General features: G+C 42.3%; 3 protein-coding genes across 17 annotated transcripts in view; 1 reads left to right on the top strand and 2 right to left on the bottom strand.

Annotated features, from left to right (window-relative positions):
• nfixb (nuclear factor I/Xb) overlaps window positions 1–9,618 on the top strand; it is a 114,539-nt gene extending 104,921 nt beyond the window's left edge. For 13 of the 15 annotated variants that reach the window (XM_029836816.1, XM_029836813.1, XM_029836812.1 and 10 more), the window contains 3 exons: window positions 876–1,023; window positions 2,515–2,606; window positions 4,682–9,618. In XM_029836816.1, coding sequence (XP_029692676.1) covers window positions 876–1,023; window positions 2,515–2,606; window positions 4,682–4,696 — 255 coding nt within the window. In that variant the 3' untranslated portion in view covers window positions 4,697–9,618. The remainder of the gene's footprint in view (window positions 1–875; window positions 1,024–2,514; window positions 2,607–4,681) is intronic. The other 2 variants (XM_029836823.1, XM_029836820.1) reach the window with 1 other exon arrangement.
• A 2,146-nt stretch (window positions 9,619–11,764) lies between these two features.
• Window positions 11,765–13,755, bottom strand: LOC115249939 (homeodomain-interacting protein kinase 2-like). The gene is made up of 8 exons (XM_029836628.1): window positions 13,645–13,755; window positions 13,374–13,565; window positions 13,105–13,286; window positions 12,900–13,023; window positions 12,670–12,789; window positions 12,498–12,554; window positions 12,244–12,380; window positions 11,765–12,131 (listed from the first exon to the last, which is right to left on the bottom strand). The coding sequence occupies exons 2-8, from the start codon at window positions 13,431–13,433 to the stop codon at window positions 11,765–11,767; spliced, it is 1,047 nt and encodes a 348-aa protein (XP_029692488.1). The 5' UTR covers window positions 13,434–13,565; window positions 13,645–13,755.
• A 2,122-nt stretch (window positions 13,756–15,877) lies between these two features.
• On the bottom strand, window positions 15,878–17,394 carry LOC115250040 (probable serine/threonine-protein kinase dyrk1). The gene is made up of 6 exons (XM_029836982.1): window positions 17,350–17,394; window positions 17,145–17,268; window positions 16,915–17,034; window positions 16,743–16,799; window positions 16,489–16,625; window positions 15,878–16,376 (listed from the first exon to the last, which is right to left on the bottom strand). Exons 2-6 carry the CDS (start codon window positions 17,220–17,222, stop codon window positions 16,010–16,012), a joined length of 759 nt encoding a protein of 252 aa, XP_029692842.1. The 5' UTR covers window positions 17,223–17,268; window positions 17,350–17,394; the 3' UTR covers window positions 15,878–16,009.
• Between the last annotated feature and the right edge of the window lie 476 nt (window positions 17,395–17,870).

The following is a 17,870-nucleotide window of genomic DNA, read 5'->3' as shown; positions in this document are numbered from 1 at the left end:
AAGGGAGGCTCATTAAAGCACAACTAAATACCTGGCACTAAGCATTTGCTCTTTAAGGCGGTATTTAATTTAGATTGCTACCCATTTGAAGGCACAGCAAAAGCCGGAATGTTGTGGTGTTGTTTGTGGTGTATTCAGAGATATCATATCCTCTTTAATGCACCCAGAAATACTCAGCTCCAGCCCAGGTAGCACACCAGACATTTCCTTATTTGTTTGGTCCAAGAACGTTGTACTGTCTCGTCAGTGTCATTTTCTTGTTTGATGTCCCCTTCCCCCGATACCCTCTGCCGTCCCTTTATTTTTTCTTGTTTTTGCTCCACCTAACTCCCCCAGAGGTTGAACCATCAGCACCAGAGTGATCAGTCCAGCATACTCCTGTATTGGTGTCATCGTGTTTCTGTTTTCATCTCTAGCCGTTTTTTTTCTCGATTATTTTACTTTTTTCGTTCAAGTCGGTTGTTTGGTGCTGGCATTGTTGGTGGCGTGGTGCTTGTGTAGACGAGTATTTTCCCATGGTTTTTTCATTTCTTGCCATCTTCCGGCTGAACCCAACCAACCAGTCAGTGTGCTCACTTTCCTCTTCCACTCACCATGGAACACCCCCCCTGTGGATCCTTTCACCTCGAGCTCCAGCACCCACTCCTATCAATCCCGTGGTGATTATTATTTTCCACACTTCCATACAGTTTTCCGTCCACATTCATCATCCCTTTGCTTGTTTTTCCCCCACACACCTCCTCTCCCTCTTTTCTGCCTCCCCCCCCTCCATCATGGATATTTTTTGGACCTGGCCTCCTAAGCTGCGTCCTCTTCATCCCCTGTCCGCGGATTGTCGCATGTCGCCCTCCTGAACCTTTTTGTGTTGTCTGCAGCCGAACGGGAGCGGCCAGAGCAAAATGCCAGGCTCCTTCTTGCTGCCTCCACCTCCCCCAGTGGCCCGCCCAGTGCCCCTCCCTATGTCCGACTCTAAACCCAACAGCACGCCCCCTGATGGCGGACTCTCCTCGCCCACATCTCTGTGTAAGTGACCCCCTGCAGAGACTCTCAGAACCAAACCATAGCCAAAAAAGCAGTACCAATAATAATCAGAAAATCCCCGGCCTGTCTAGTGAAAACACCCCTGCCATTGTTCTTCTTCCAACTCCGTGTCATTGTTCTTCCTGTGTATCCGACATTTCACCACCCGAAACCACTGGAAGGCTAGTTCAGAACATAATGTGGCACTCAGCAGGCCACACGAGGCCCGGAGACCGCTCTTAGTGGATTTTCCTGAGGTTCATCATGGTTCTGTATTTGAGTCCATCAGTTTTTGTGGCTTGACATATTGAGCCCGTCCGCTGTCTCTCGTGTGGAAGCTGCATCACCACACCCAGTTCTTTTCCTTCTAAGTGCTCTCGTCTTTGCCTTCTGGTGTATATAATGTGCGGTTTGACCGTCAACTGGTCCTTCTGAGAATCACAAATTTAGGGCAGTTACATTACATGGGCTCCAGTAGAAACTCGGTCTTTGAACTGATGTTTTGTTTTCTTTTAATCACGGTTGTTTTTGTATTTATTGCTTTTCACTTTTTCTTTGTTGAAATTGATGAGCATACAGGAAGTTTGTCCTATCTTCAGGCTTTTCCTCATCTGTGCTTGGAGGGGCACTGGACGGAGCACCTTTTTTTAAGCGTTCTTTGAAGTTTAATGTGTTTTATCCCCCAGTCGGTGTTTCCAAGTCTTTTATGTCTTATGTATGTTATTCCAACTTTTGTAGAAACCCTTGGTTGTATGTCCATAAAACTTGCTGTTTCTGTCTTTACTTCTTGTCCTTCCTCCACACAAACATTTTCGACAGGCTTCACATGACTGAGTCCACAGGGTACTTCAAACTGCCCTAAATTTGTCAGAGGCTTTAATACCAATGGGGCTTTAACTGTCTCCGACTGGTCCTTAAAGTTCTCAGGATTCCAGTGTGCTCAATCACTTTCCAACCGACCTCATCAAATGGGACTGTGGTGCTCAGGGAGATGAAAGTTAGTGCACCAGACTTTGCCAGAGTTCTTTGCAGAGATTCAGTGACCTCAATGAAACGTAGCAGCACCTTCTATTTCCAGTCAGTGTTCTGTTTATTATAACACATTTAAGTGCTGAAAACTTGGTGGAAATGAACATACTTGTTTGCTCAAAGGTGTCAAAAATGACACCCAGCGAACAGTTAACATAGCTTAGCATTTAGAGTAAAGCTGGAGGGCTCGGCCAGACTGGCCCAGTCCAAACACAGCATCTATCCCAAAGTTGGAACCTGTTCCTTTTTTCTTTTTTTTTCTCCAATAGACTTCATTTATACAAAATAAAAGGTGTACTTGTTATCAAAGTTGATTTGCAATTTTGTTCCAACTTAACTCAAGGTGCCATCAAGTGTTTTATGTGCTGTTGCTCTGCGCCATAATGTGCCGTGGCTGAAGAGCGTAGAGCTGCTGGCTGTCTGTTGTGTGTGCACTGATGTCTTCCTTTTGTTCTCTTACTCCAGCATACTCCACGCCAGGCGCCACAACTCCCAACAGGTTTGTCGGCATCGGATCACGGGACAACAACTTTCTGAACATCCCGCAGCAGACACAGGTACGGGGCCGAGAGCGCGTGCCGAGGGTTCGAGCGCGGACACAGGTTTACCTTCCTTTACCGCAGCATCAGCGTGTATTTGTGTTTCTCGCTGAAATATTCGGCGCGTGTGTCTCTTCTCATCCTGTGCTTCGTGTACCTTCTTTCGTGCTGCGTCCTGCCCTATCGCGTCGGCGCAGCGTCTCTTATTGTCACGTGCTTCCTCCATTTTAAGTTTCTCTGTCATGCTGCACCTCTTCCATTTAGTCCTCCGTTTGACTTGTGCTGTTTATGTCAAACCACACCCACCTGCGTTCAGGTCACCTCTACCCCGCAACATTTGGAAACAATCTCAAACTGCCTGATCTCCCCTCCCTCCCTTGTCCCCCTGCCTTCTCTACATTTATGATACCCCCTTTTCCATTCTCCCTGTTCTCCAACCTTATTTTGCCTCTTTATTCATTTTCAACTCAGTGTCTCTTCCCTTGGCTCTCGCTTTACCTCTGCTACGTACTTATGGGGCCATAACACTGCCTCCATTTGTCATCACGGGTATGTTCACACTTTTTCCACTCGCGTACTCCCGCTCTTCAGCCCTGAGGAAAAGAAAGTCAGTTTGGGCATTAAGATCTGACTCACTCAGAGTTCTCATTAATCCTTTAGGTGTCAGAAGTGATGTTGAGGTCAGTTTTCTTACCGAAACCATGGATAATTTTTCTATGGATCACCGTCACTCTGAAATCGACCTGGAGGTGGACGACCACTAGTGTCAGTAGATAGAACAACAACAATGAGCTCTGTATGCCCTCTATTGTCGATTAAGAGGAACTACAACTTAGGGATGAGATGGGAAATGGCACAGCAGAAGGAAGGGGAAAGAAAAAAGACTGCGGACAAAGAGACCTTATAGAATCACGTTCAGGTCGTCTCGTTACCCCCAGCAACCAGACATGATGTCATAGCCATTTGATCTCGAATTTGTGAAGGGGTTGCTCAAGATTGGGAAGGGGAGGAAAAAAAAATAAAGAGAGGTCACTGTTTGCTGCCAGGGATTTAGTGGGAGTGTTCATGAGAGATAGATGGATTGTGTCTGTTTGTTTGTGACGGCAAACCCAGAAGCAGAGCGAGGGAGAGTAACTAAGACGGGTGAAGTCACAATGACCGAGGCCTGCCTCAGTGCCCTGGGGAGCCGAGGAGTGCAGGCGGCAGAAGGGGGTTATTCATGCGACCTGTTGGAGTCAAACAAAACAAAAGACCGCCTCCCCAGAGGCTCAGAGTAGTTTCCAAGGCTCGACTTGTAGAATGTTGGCACATGGGCCCGACAGTGCCAAGCAGGGCAGCCAACAACAGCGACGGTGACCTATTTCTGCTCTCTGCTCCACGACGGGTGAGAGAAACCGAATGTGAAGATGGTGCAAGTGGCAGAGAGCGCCTGACTGCTAGCTTCCTGCTGCTTCTCAGGCACTGGTAGCATTCCACTGTGGGACCAACATTGGTCTTCCGTGTATTTCATAAATGCCCATTACAACAGATGCCATGCGATGGGGCCATCCCTATTTCTTTTTTCTATATCCATCCATCCATTTTCTGCAACTTTTCGCTGTCCCCAAACACACGGGGGGGGGGGCTGGATCCTTTCCCAGCTGCTCTTTCTAGACCAAATCATTTATTCTTATTACAGTCCAGTATGTCATGTTCTTGACACAGTGAGCTGAACTTGGGATTGAGTAAAGCCTGAGAGAAGTGGATTGTGTTGCAACTCCTGACCCTCGGCCATATGTTTTTAATTTGGTTTGTGTTTTGGTTTTGTCTTCTGTTGGCGTGTGATTTTGTGCTTTCCGTGGCTTCCTGATTAAACCTCTGCTAGTGTTGGATCAATGTACACGTTTTACTAATTTAGTTATAGACAGCAAGTATGCATTCAAACACAGAAAGTCAGCTTAGTCATCTTTAAACTCTAAATTCTGCCTCAAAATGCTAACTGGTGTGTTTTTTCCGACTTTTCTATCGGTGTGTTTTGATGTCTTTAGACGCAGTTCAATTTCTGACTCTTCCATGACTTCTCTTCCTATTTCCTTTCTTTTTTTATTTTGCAGTCTTGGTTCCTCTGACAAGATCTGTGCACCAACCAGCAACTAGAATTCTTTCTTTACAATCACAAATAGAAAAATAGAGAAACAACCCACCGGATAGATAACTGTCTCCCAGCCAGCCCACCGACCAGCCCTGACAGTACGTCCAAACACAACCCAGCAACGCAGGAAATCACAGAGGAACTCTGGACGCAATTGCCCAGTCAGAGGGAAGGAGAACAGATGGAAACATGAATGAATCGATGAGAGGATGCCAGGAGGAAGAAAGGTCACAGAGACAAACAGCAGCGACGGCAGGCATCTCTCCTGGAAAACCAGCACAACATAGCAGCAATGCAAGGGGGGGGGGGGGAGGTCTCCTTCCTGGCGAGCGTGCATGTAAAAAAAATGGCTAAGAAAATCAACTCTCCAAAAAGAAATGAGAAGAAGAAAAATCAGGTTTTTCGCAAAGCAAAATGAAACCACAGTCTGACCAGTTGAAGAGACTTTATTTGATATTTTGTGAATGACACAACCTAATTGACCAATGTTTCTGTCCCTCTTTATGACCTTTGAATCTACAAAGTCCCTTTTTCACTGCTCGTAAATAGAATCCATGCCAAAACATATCCTAATTTAAGGTTGCACTAGAAGCTGAATCAAGTAACACTAATCTAAATGATGTGCACTATTTACCTGCAAAGCATGGGAGGCGAGCCAGACTCGCCTATTAAGAGTTTTAAACAGGAAAAGCCAAGATTCAAGAAGCCTTTAGCGTGCCCTTCACCCCACGTTGTTCACAGGTCATCTGCTGCTTCTCCCAGCACAATACTAACTCGAAGTGGTTACACAGTCAGCGTCACAACCTCAGCGCGTATGTACTAGTAAAAACACACTCTTTCACATCCTCAGTCAGCCCAGTCAAGCCGAAACTTCAATCAGATATCCAAACACACACTAAAGTCAAAGTGAGCACCATTGGTAGGTTCAAAAACTATAGACAGCAACTAAAACTATAGACAGGTTCCCCCTTTGCCCTGTTGTAGTAGTGTAGATGAATGGTTTTTGTCTATTGTGTATTATCTTATTTGAATTTATTCCTTTTGGGTTTGTGGTATTTTATATGTTTTTTTATTTGAATGACAGCACCTTAAAAAAAAAAAGGTCCATGCGATGTAGAAACAGTGTAGGCAGGGTCATGAGGTGACCTGTATCAGATAGGACATGCCAAAACTCCCCCCCGCCCCCTAAAAAAAGGCCAATTTTCTTTATCTGCAAAGATGGAGGAGTGATGCCACTCATATCTGCTGCTTTGATTCTCCCGTCGTTGGGTTTTCAAAACAAAGCCCAAGAGAATTAGGCTTGAATTCATCACTATCTGGCTACGCTAATGTGACAAGCTTTTTGTCCAATAAAAAACAACAACAAAATAAATAATTTTGCATTAAAAAAAACGCTGACCCAGGCTCAGTCAGACAGGTGGTTAGACCCTGCAGATATGAGTGGCGTCGTCCCTCCGGTCTCTAAATCAAACAGGCAGCAGCGAATCTTCATCCCTTTGACAATCACAGGCAGTTTGAACAGAACCAACCAAGGTTTGACCCCGGTGCAGCCGACATCGGAAGGAAAAGGAAAAGGTGGCTGAAGACGGGGACCCAGAGTGAAAAGAAAGCGTAGCTTCACTTTTTTTCCATCAGTTAGTTTTCCCTCACACGCGTCCTGTTGTTTACACTCCCAAACGGGCCACTGCTCCAAGAGCAGACAGCGCCACACTGTGGAGCAAAAATGTATATGTGACATATCTGGCTAGTTTCCCAGAGGGAGAGAGGACCCAAGGCTAGCAGCAGGAGGGGTCGCCTATGTATGATAAGGTAAATCCCCCCCCACACACACACACACACACATACACACACACTCTCACACACACACCAGCATTCCCCTACGAGAGGCGGACGAGCCCTCGATAATCAGCTCTGCACTAAAACAATCACACCAGCGGATTTTGGTGAGAAAGAAGCGTGGATTGACCTGTAAAACACGCACGTAGAGCAGGCACGCAGCACACCGCCCAGGCCCAAATCAACTGAAAGGGAAGTCTATGAAACAGACAATCTGAGGAGGCCTTTTATGCTGTTCTTATGATTTTTGATATCACTCGCCCACATGCATTTTGACTTTGAAAGGATAGAATTCCCATCACCCACCCGACCTCACAAAATAACTGGACTGCCGAGCCGCGTTCTTGGCTGCAGGGGAAATGCGACACAGGTACGGCGACCATCTCGACCGCTCTCTAGGGAGATTTCTTTTTTTTTCTTTTGACGACGTTGGCTAAGGTGATTTCTTTTCTAATCTATGGAAGTGCCTCTGTATTCCCATTATGCAATTTGTCAAACATGAATTCAGGTTCTTTTTTTCTCACATATAAGCTATAGTGAATGGTGAAAAAAGAAATCTATGTCAGGAGAGGGAAAAACACGGTGACAGCTCACTAGATAATCACAAGCATCTTTATATATAATACACATATATATTTATAGATATAGACATTTTTATTTGCAAGATAAGCTCTGTGGCAGTCTAGTTATTTTTTGAAGCATGCCGTAGGTCGCACAGTCATAGGATGCACCTCCAGATCTGTCGATTCGAGTTGTGAAGCCTCTCTGTGTTGAGTGAGTTCATGGCAACAGTAGACACACATAGACAGCGATGATGACGTAGTCGAGGATTAAACAAAAAAAAAAAGCTGAGGGTTTTTTTTTTGTTGTTTTCCTTCTTTTGATGGGAAGTATTGTTCTTGAAACTAAATGATGTATGTTGATTGAGCCATGTGCAATGCCTTGGTAGAGGAATTGTTAGTTTGAGGGTGTCACGAGAAAAGAGGAAACCCTCTTTTTTGTATGTTTTCAAAGTCCACGTGCTCTGGGACTCTAAATACGAGGGCGGCAATGGAAAAAAAAAAATTCCAGTCTTTGTAAGTAAGTTTGGGGAAATTGTTTTTAATTTCCTTGTGTTTTTTTCTCCTTTTATCGCTTTTTTTTTTTTTTTTTTTCAAAAAGAAACATTGTATTTGTTTGCAGAATGTGGGAGGGCAGAAGGAACAACGCAGAATATATATATCACTATGGAAACTGGTGCTTTCGAGAAGAATGAACTACACTCAAGCTCTATTATACCTGAATACTAAACAGATTTTAGGAAAACATGCATTATTCTATTTCTCTTTTAGCATTTAGCAAAGGGGGGAGGGCTTTAGTGTATGAAATGGTTGTCGTGACAAAGGCGTACCCCCCCCCTTCACCCTCCCTCCGCCCAACTCTTTCGATCCGAAGACCCCGGTGACAAGATCTTCTCTGGTCTGGGAGATAGACAAGTCACGCTTCCCGTCCAGAAAGAATTTTTTTTTGAAAAGATGAAAAAAAACAAAAAAACTTCAGTGATGTTTCGGATTTGGCCCCATTGACACCCCCTCCACCCCCCCAAAAACCCACTGTAAATGATTATAAATATTTGTTTGGTGATGTAGTGTTCTAGACTCAGAGCATCTTAAAGGTTGTCCCTCAAAAGTGCCTTTTGTTCACGGACTCCATCTCGTAATCCTGAGTGCCCGTCGCGAAGTACAGAAAAAAAGGTTCCCCTCCTTCATACTTGTGTATCTTTCTCTTCTTCTTCAAGCTTTTTAAAGCAGTATACATAGTATTAAAGGATATTGGTGTGATTTATTTCCTCTTTTTATTGTTGAATAATTAAGAAAACTGTAAAAAAAAAAAAAAAAAAAAAAAAGACCAAAAAAAAAAAGTTTTTGTCTTGCTTCTCTTCTGTATCCTGTCTTCTGTCTCTCTTGGACACTGGAGTAGTCTTTAGCCATGTAACCCCCCTCCCCTTACTTTCCTCTTCCTTTTCTCTGAATGGCGGGGTTTCAAAAAAAAAAGGAATACGCAAAGTTTTTTTTGTTTGTTTTCTGAGCAGAATGCAGTTAGCTCTCATGTTATTCTTGTCTGTACGCTTCACATTGTATTACCATTACCCATCTTTTCAGCTTCTCCATTCAACAGATAATGTTAAGTGAACAAGTTACACCGAGGGGCTCTTGGGATGGGGCCCCCGTGGACGGGGGGCAGCCGGCAGTGAGGAGAGGGAGCCAGAGGGAGGCGACCGCTAGGACAGGACAGCTAGTGTAGGCCGCAGGCGTGTTCCTGAGCTTTACTTCCCTTTGTAATTCTGATAGATCTTTGAATTTGGACGAGCTTATTTTGGTCAGTGTTGCACTTGGATGCACCTTTTTTGTGGATGTATAAGACCAGTTACTGATAAACTAATGAGAAAAAGATTTAGAGCACCTTAAATTGGGACAGGTTCCACAGCACGAGGACCATAACGCCAACACAGCACCACTGTTTGGGTTGTTTTGATATTATTTCTAATTGGACACGCTGACCAAAGTCCTAACGTCTGCACAAGACAAAATCAGTGATGCGGGTTTCTGATTTGCCAAAAGGAAATCCTCACAGACGTACAGTGTTGTAGGTATTTGACCATCCAAGCTCTGCCGCCTTCATCGGGTCAGATTAGCGATGGAGGCGGGTGGGAGGTCCATGGTGGGGCTGCTGCCCCGTATTAGAGACAGAAACAGGCTGAATAGTTTGACCCAAACCGTCCGTGCAGCTAGCTACCTTCATTTGGAACGCGTCCGCTGAGATGCAGGATCTCATTTAGCAATGTGTAGCGTCACACCCCCCACCCCCCTTCCCCCACACCCTGACCGGTCTGACCCATAGCCGTTGCCCCTCCCAAGTGCTCCTCCTGCTCCTCCCTTCGTCCTCAGAGACACCCCCTTCCCGAGAGCCCAGGGTGAAATGCATGTGTTAATTACAGTTTTTTCCATAATAATAATAATAAAAACACAGTTTGAAAAGAACAAACCCTTTACCTGATTGAATAAACGGATGTTCTTGACTGTACCTCTGCCTCTCTGCTTATTGTGTCACTTCAGTGTCTCTGCAGCAACCATGTGTGATGGTGACGCTTGTCTCTCAGCCAGGTTACACCCTGCCGACCCTGAAGGGGTCTGTCAGGACAACAGTGGCCTGCTGAGGCCCTGCTGCTGCTCAGGCTGTTCCTGAAGCAGATGCTGGTAAATGAGGGTCCCCTGACATCTCAAGATGATTCAGACAGTGGCAAAAAGATAGAAAGGATCATAAATTATCATCGATACTCCAGACTGGGAAAATAAAACTGAAACATTGCCCCCCCTCACAGGTATTTAGAGCCTTTACTCAGGTCTTGGCTAAAGCACCTTCTGGACTTGGTTTTCAGTGTCTCTGCTCTGTCCGACCCTTATCCTGTCTCTGAGGTCTGGAGGCAGCTCTCCTGACCTCACAGCGGGACCTTATATAGACCTCCCCCCAACCCCTCGTGTCACCTCTGAGGTGTTTCACACAGATGGACTCGTGTGAAACACCTCAGAGATGACCGAGAACATGAGAAAACGTAAGAGCCTGAAAACGATGGGCAGTGACATCAGCGGTAAAGAAGCATGACAGTCGTCTTGTTATAGGTAGTCTTGTCAGTCCCATTTGCACCCAACAGCTGAAATTGATCCCTGATCATTTCAGCTTTCTAAATGGACAAAACTGACCTCTGACCTTTAACAAATCCTTCACACACAGGAGCAAACACACACACACAAACCAGACGCAGGCACAGCGGACCCTGAGGGCAATGGGAATTGGGTGCCTTGCTTAGGGGCACCCCAGCCCGTGTCGCTGTCCCAGAACATGAATAAGTGACACAGAATGACATCTGTCCTTTAATACACACATCAAAATTGTCTCTAAAAGTGCACTTTTTCACCTGAAAAATGCTGGTCTACTTGTGGTCCTCAGAGTCTCCAGAGGTACCAGGCCCCCCTGCTGTAGAACCAGCTCCCTGTCCAGATACGGGAGGCTGACTCCATCTCTACTTTTAAGATTAGGCTTAAAACCTTCCTCTGTGAAAAAGCGTATTGTCCGTAATTTTGGAGTTCCAGTTATTATCCTAGAAATAATTATCATACTTAGAGGGTCGTCTAATTATTAGGTTAACATCTTAGTTATGCTGCTATAGGCCGAGGCTGCCGGGGTCCAGAAACATGATCATCTGACAGGCCTCTGTCACCCCACTGGGTCATGGCTTCCTCTCCTCTCCTCTCCTCTCCTCTCCTCTCCTCTCCTCTCCTCTCCTCTCCTCTCCCCTCCTCTCCTCCACTGTTGCTTGTTTGGGGTTTGGCCCTGGGATTCTGTAAAGCACCTAGAAACAATTTTGATTGTAACAGAAGCTATATAAATAAAGATTGATTGATTGCAAATTTCTTCCATGTCCATGTGAGGGTGACGTTAATTGTGATAGGGACTTGTCTCACAGGGATGGAAAATGTACAGATTTTGTTTTATAGTAGTAGATGAATAAAGAAACACTGAGAGAAGGTGACCAATTATTTTCTCTATAATAACTATGGTGATTTACACTGAAAACACTGGTGAGAGCAACACATACATCTGCTAAGGATGATTGTGATGATTGTGCAGGATTAATTAAAAATAGTTGGTAACAAGTAGTTTGGGGATATCCTGTGTATCTTTATCAAACATATCTTTGGCAGTTATTAGCTGTTTCCTGTCTGTTTTAGCAACTGTATGCAAACTACTTATACATCAGCCATATATCACCATTGGCCAGAAAGTTGGCCTAAAACATTTTGGCCTATTAAATTATGTTAGTTTTGAAATGTTTTTATCTTCTGAGAATAAAATATTTGAAATAAACATATTAAATATTGTTACTCCAATTTTGTGTGCAACAATAGGCAGAGTAAATAGGACAAAGTGAAAATCAGTCAACTTTTCCTCCGGCACCACAAAACAAGGGAATAGGTTCCCAAATACTAATTATATTAATTTGAATGCACCAATTTGTTGTTTCATTTTCTGTAAACACTTTATGGTCTTGAAAAAACAGAACTAATGTTTAACATAATGAAATCAGCTTCCTTTATTATAATTCAGGGTGAATATGTGATTGAAAGACCAGATGGGACTGTACCCACAACATATGTGTTCAGGGAGTCAGTTACTTTTTCTTTCCTTTCCTGCCTGTGCATTTCCTTCTTCTTTGCAAAGCTTGTTGGCTGAACTTGGGCACAGCCATCGAGGTGGAGCAATGAGGCCCACCATCCTTCCCATCAGGCAGCTTCCTCTGAACAGTGGAATTCACAGCATTCATTTGTGTGTCCTTCCTTGGTGTCACCCTTGACTGAATTTTAGGCCGCTTGGAGTCGTGACAAGTTGGGTCATCATCTTTATAGTCATGCTTTCTTTTCTGCCCTGTTTTTAACTGGCTTGCTTGGTTGTGCTGGGTGTTTTCCCACTGCGACTGTAAAGACTGTCCATTTTTCTTGCTGGCAGTAACCTCTGGCTCTATACAGGTAGTCCCCACCCTTCAAGACAACAAATACTTGACTTAAAAAATTATCTGAGATCCTGCAATTTTTTCAAATGGATAAATCAAGGGTTTTAGGACTGAAACGAATGATCTTTGTGTAGACTTACTCAGTGTTGGTCAGAAAACCATGTTGCAACAGTTGAGCTGGGGTAATGCGCGTAGCAGGATCAAGGTCAAGCATTTTCTTTAACATGTCAACAAACAGACTGAGGTCTGGATTTTCGAGGCCTTTAGTGTGGAAGGCCTGGAACAATAAAAAGTAATTTAAAGTAGCTAATTACCCTGTAAATATAGTCTTTACGCTATACAGAAAGCGTTGTTACATTGATGTGAATAACAAATTAAAACTGGAAAAACTTACGCTTAAAATGTCATCCAGAGAATCCAGAAGCTTATGACCTGCTGTTCTGAGTTGTGTCTAAACAGATAACAGAAAATGAGTTAAGGATAACAAAATAAACATTCCTACCTATTCATTTGGGGAAAAAAATGAGAGTCCGTACGAAATATCTTGGACAAACTACCACACATACCTTTAGTTTCCATGATCGATTCCATGGGCACAAGCTTTTCTTAAAGTATTGATTCGTTTTTATGCCTGCATCTAGCATTCGATTCGGAGGTTGACCTAATAGTTCCACAATGCTCCTCATCTGTGGGTAAAGAAAACACCACGTCACAATATTCACCAAAAAAAGTTTACGTTACAGAAAAGTTCAAAGAAAAGAATGAAGTAAACTACAAATACTACAAATATACTTACCATGTCATACTCATTGTTCCCATCAAAGAGCCGATCCCCAAGGTGTAACTCTCCAACCACACAGCCCAGAGACCACATGTCGACAGCCTCTGTCAACGGAAGACCCAAAAGGACCTCTGGAGACCTATAAAAGGGTGTTGCTTTGCTTTTTACACTTGGTTATTTATAGATTTCCATGATTTTAAACATTTGCAAAAATAATTACCTGTAACAGAGGGCCTGTATAACTGAGCCCTGTGGTATACTGGATGCAACGTCTGCAAGACCAAAGTCGATAAGTTTGATTCTGAAGGGTTGCTTTTCATGGTCCACTAGCATAATATTGTCCAGCTTTATATCACAGTGTGTTAGTCCCACACTCCTCAGAGATTGAAGTGCAACTGCAAGCTTAAAGCGAATAAAACACTTTCACAATACTTTTTCAACATTAGACCAAGGGGCTATTAATGAAAAAGGAAGTGCAGCGAGACATACCTGTTGGACAATTAATCGGATTCCCTCTAGAGGCAGAGGACGAAAATCGTTCTCCACCATGTAGTCAAAGAGACTTTTGTCCAGGTACTCAAAGACGAAGCAGAAATATCCTCTGTCAAAAAAGGCTGCGTGAATCTGGACAATGTTGCATATTTCTGGATCCAGATTTTTAAGCTTTAGCAGGGCTAGTATCTAAAGAGACAAATATCAAGATTCACCTTAATTAAACCATATACAAGTGCAAATAGGAACAAAAGTTATTATTACTTACTTCATCCTCTACACAATCATAGTAATCTTCTTCTTTCTTTATGACTTTGACTGCCACAGTCTTGTTGTCTTTGAGTCTTATACATTTGACTACTTTGCCAAATGTACCCTCTCCCAGAATGGACTGCACCAGATAATTGGTTTGTCTGGAAAAGAGTATGCTTCCAATTTCCACTATGTTGTGCTCGTATGCGGATGGATATGGACACCAATGTTGGTAGCTGATATGTGAGAAGAGAGAAGAAAAAAGATTAAGAGAAGTCTCCTGTAAATCAAAATGGAGTACAGAAACTCTAGGGAAACACTGATCTCATGACAAGTTGGAGCCATTATTAATTATCAAGCAATTTATTAAGGTCGTCTTCAGTATCATTGATCACCTTAAGCTTCCCCTCACTGCACAGTGCCCCACTTACCAAAGGACTAAGCCACCCTCACAACTGTATCCAAAGATATACAATGCCTGATATTTCTCTCCTTACACCATTAAAATAAACCATCATTTCTCGTTATGTTGCAGAAACTTTATGAGCCGCTTCACTCATAAAGCTACAGTAGAACAATAATAAAATGGATATACAGGACTTCTGTTTGATTTGGGGACATGGGTTACGATTACATTTTTGTACATCTTGTCTGCCAATTTTGTCTACCTATATCTGCTGTCACCCTATTCTCAAAATAAAATTATTTCATGTTCATTTTTTTTGCGCACGGGTAAGGGTATATAATAAAAACATAACTTGTCCAATGCTCTAAAAATTCATTCCAGAGGAAGTCAATCAGGTCCACCATTTTGTCAAAAACCTGCAATCTCTACAAGGCCAGAGATTTTATTTTTAGCTAATGTAAATTTCCTTGCCAAATAATTGAATCAATCAAAACTTACCCGTGTGCCATCTTTTGTGTAGTGCTGAGTAGTGTTTGTTATGACTCTACAAACGAGAATATTTCCAAGCAGAATGAAACAGCCAAAGTTATTCCTATCTTAAAACCTCCTTACAAACGTAATGTCAAATTGTAGACCGGTTTCGCTACTACCCCAGTCCTCAAAAATACTGCATAAAAATGACCTATGTTAGACTCTATCCTTTAATACCAAAGCTCAAAGTATATGAAGTGGTTTTTGTTTTTAAATATATTTGTCTATCATGTTCAAAGATCAAAGACATGATATCCCTTTACCCACAACCCCTCTATCACCCTTTGTCATTTTCTAAAGTACTGGTAAGTTTAACAATTGAAAACTGTAGTTTGTGTGATAGTAGACTCTCCTCTCCCCCATAGACTTCAATGGAAAATGACAAAATGGAGGGAAAAGCCAAATCTCAAAGCCCACTCATCTTAAACCGAGGCTGTATTGTAAATAACTGCTCTTATTTTAATTTATTGGTTAGTTTTTGTTTTAAAGGTTTTATGGGCAAAACTTAAGGGTAAAAATGGCATTAAATGTAATGTTTAAAGGACCGTTCATCAAGGTGTTACATTAACGTCAGTTAATGCCACTGTTGCTTGTTTGGGGTTTGGCCCTGGGATTCTGTAAAGCACCTAGAAACAATTTTGATTGTAACAGAAGCTATATAAATAAAGATTGATTGATTGCAAATTTCTTCCATGTCCATGTGAGGGTGACGTTAATTGTGATAGGGACTTGTCTCACAGGGATGGAAAATGTACAGATTTTGTTTTATAGTAGTAGATGAATAAAGAAACACTGAGAGAAGGTGACTAATTATTTTCTCTATAATTACTATGGTGATTTACACTGAAAACACTGGTGAGAGCAACACATACATCTGCTAAGGATGATTGTGATGATTGTGCAGGATTAATTAAAATAGTTGGTAACAAGTAGTTTGGGGATATCCTGTGTATCTTTATCAAACATATCTTTGGCAGTTATTAGCTGTTTCCTGTCTGTTTTAGCAACTGTGTGCAAACTACTTATACATCAGCCATATATCACCATTGGCCAGAAAGTTGGCCTAAAACATTTTGGCCTATTAAATTATGTTAGTTTTGAAATGTTTTTATCTTCTGAGAATAAAATATTTGAAATAAACATATTAAATATTGTTACTCCAATTTTGTGTGCAACAATAGGCAGAGTAAATAGGACAAAGTGAAAATCAGTCAACTTTTCCTCAGGCACCACAAAACAAGGGAATAGGTTCCCAAATACTAATTATATTAATTTGAATGCACCAATTTGTTGTTTCATTTTCTGTAAACACTTTATGGTCTTGAAAAAACAGAACTAATGTTTAACATAATGAAATCAGCTTCCTTTATTATAATTCAGGGTGAATATGTGATTGAAAGACCAGATGGGACTGTACCCACAACATATGTGTTCAGGGAGTCAGTTACTTTTTCTTTCCTTTCCTGCCTGTGCATTTCCTTCTTCTTTTCAAAGCTTGTTGGCTGAACTTGGGCACAGCCATCGAGGTGGAGCAATGAGGCCCACCATCCTTCCCATCAGGCAGCTTCCTCTGAACAGTGGAATTCACAGCATTCATTTGTGTGTCCTTCCTTGGTGTCACCCTTGACTGAATTTTAGGCCGCTTGGAGTCGTGACAAGTTGGGTCATCATCTTTATAGTCATGCTTTCTTTTCTGCCCTGTTTTTAACTGGCTTGCTTGGTTGTGCTGGGTGTTTTCCCACTGCGACTGTAAAGACTGTCCATTTTTCTTGCTGGCAGTAACCTCTGGCTCTATACAGGTAGTCCCCACCCTTCAAGACAACAAATACTTGACTTAAAAAATTATCTGAGATCCTGCAATTTTTTCAAATGGATAAATCAAGGGTTTTAGGACTGAAACGAATGATCTTTGTGTAGACTTACTCAGTGTTGGTCAGAAAACCATGTTGCAACAGTTGAGCTGGGGTAATGCGCGTAGCAGGATCAAGGTCAAGCATTTTCTTTAACATGTCAACAAACAGACTGAGGTCTGGATTTTCGCAGCCTTTAGTGTGGAAGGCCTGGAACAATAAAAAGTAATTTAAAGTAGCTAATTACCCTGTAAATATATTCTTTACGCTATACAGAAAGCGTTGTTACATTGATGTGAATAACAAATTAAAACTGGAAAAACTTACGCTTAAAATGTCATCCAGAGAATCCAGAAGCTTATGACCTGCTGTTCTGAGTTGTGTCTAAACAGATAACAGAAAATGAGTTAAGGATAACAAAATAAACATTCCTACCTATTCATTTGGGGAAAAAAATGAGAGTCCGTACGAAATATCTTGGACAAACTACCACACATACCTTTAGTTTCCATGATCGATTCCATGGGCACAAGCTTTTCTTAAAGTATTGATTCGTTTTTATGCCTGCATCTAGCATTCGATTCGGAGGTTGACCTAATAGTTCCACAATGCTCCTCATCTGTGGGTAAAGAAAACACCACGTCACAATATTCACCAAAAAAAGTTTACGTTACAGAAAAGTTCAAAGAAAAGAATGAAGTAAACTACAAATACTACAAATATACTTACCATGTCATACTCATTGTTCCCATCAAAGAGCCGATCCCCAAGGTGTAACTCTCCAACCACACAGCCCAGAGACCACATGTCGACAGCCTCTGTCAACGGAAGACCCAAAAGGACCTCTGGAGACCTATAAAAGGGTGTTGCTTTGCTTTTTACACTTGGTTATTTATAGATTTCCATGATTTTAAACATTTGCAAAAATAATTACCTGTAACAGAGGGCCTGTATAACTGAGCCCTGTGGTATGCTGGATGCAACGTCTGCAAGACCAAAGTCGATAAGTTTGATTCTGAAGGGTTGCTTTTCAAGGTCCACTAGCATAATATTGTCCAGCTTTATATCACAGTGTGTTAGTCCCACACTCCTCAGAGATTGAAGTGCAACTGCAAGCTTAAAGCGAATAAAACACTTTCACAATACTTTTTCAACATTAGACCAAGGGGCTATTAATGAAAAAGGAAGTGCAGCGAGACATACCTGTTGGACAATTAATCGGATTCCCTCTAGAGGCAGAGGACGAAAATCGTTCTCCACCATGTAGTCAAAGAGACTTTTGTCCAGGTACTCAAAGACGAAGCAGAAATATCCTGTCAAAAAAGGCTGCGTGAATCTGGACAATGTTGCATATTTCTGGATCCAGATTTTTAAGCTTTAGCAGGGCTAGTATCTAAAGAGACAAATATCAAGATTCACCTTAATTAAACCATATACAAGTGCAAATAGGAACAA

The sequence above is a fragment of the Takifugu rubripes genome, chromosome 5 (assembly GCF_901000725.2).
Source record: "Takifugu rubripes chromosome 5, fTakRub1.2, whole genome shotgun sequence".
NCBI classification, from domain to species: domain Eukaryota; kingdom Metazoa; phylum Chordata; class Actinopteri; order Tetraodontiformes; family Tetraodontidae; genus Takifugu; species Takifugu rubripes.
This window is presented reverse-complemented; position numbering and strand designations above follow the sequence as displayed.

Bases quoted from the DNA above. Each gene is read 5' to 3' on its own strand.
- LOC115249939 (XM_029836628.1), bottom strand. From the start codon at position 13,433: ATGGTGGAGAACGATTTTCGTCCTCTGCCTCTAGAGGGAATCCGATTA. The intron at 12,381-12,497 runs GTAAGTTTTTCC...TTATTGTTCCAG, and splicing joins CTCTGGATGACATTTTAAGC to GCCTTCCACACTAAAGGCCT. The intron at 12,132-12,243 runs GTAAGTCTACAC...GTTGTCTTGAAG, and splicing joins GGTTTTCTGACCAACACTGA to GGTGGGGACTACCTGTATAG.
- LOC115250040 (XM_029836982.1), bottom strand. From the start codon at position 17,222: ATGTGGTCTCTGGGCTGTGTGGTTGGAGAGTTACACCTTGGGGATCGG. The intron at 16,800-16,914 runs GTATGTGTGGTA...TTATCTGTTTAG, and splicing joins ATCGATCATGGAAACTAAAG to ACACAACTCAGAACAGCAGG. The intron at 16,377-16,488 runs GTAAGTCTACAC...GTTGTCTTGAAG, and splicing joins GGTTTTCTGACCAACACTGA to GGTGGGGACTACCTGTATAG.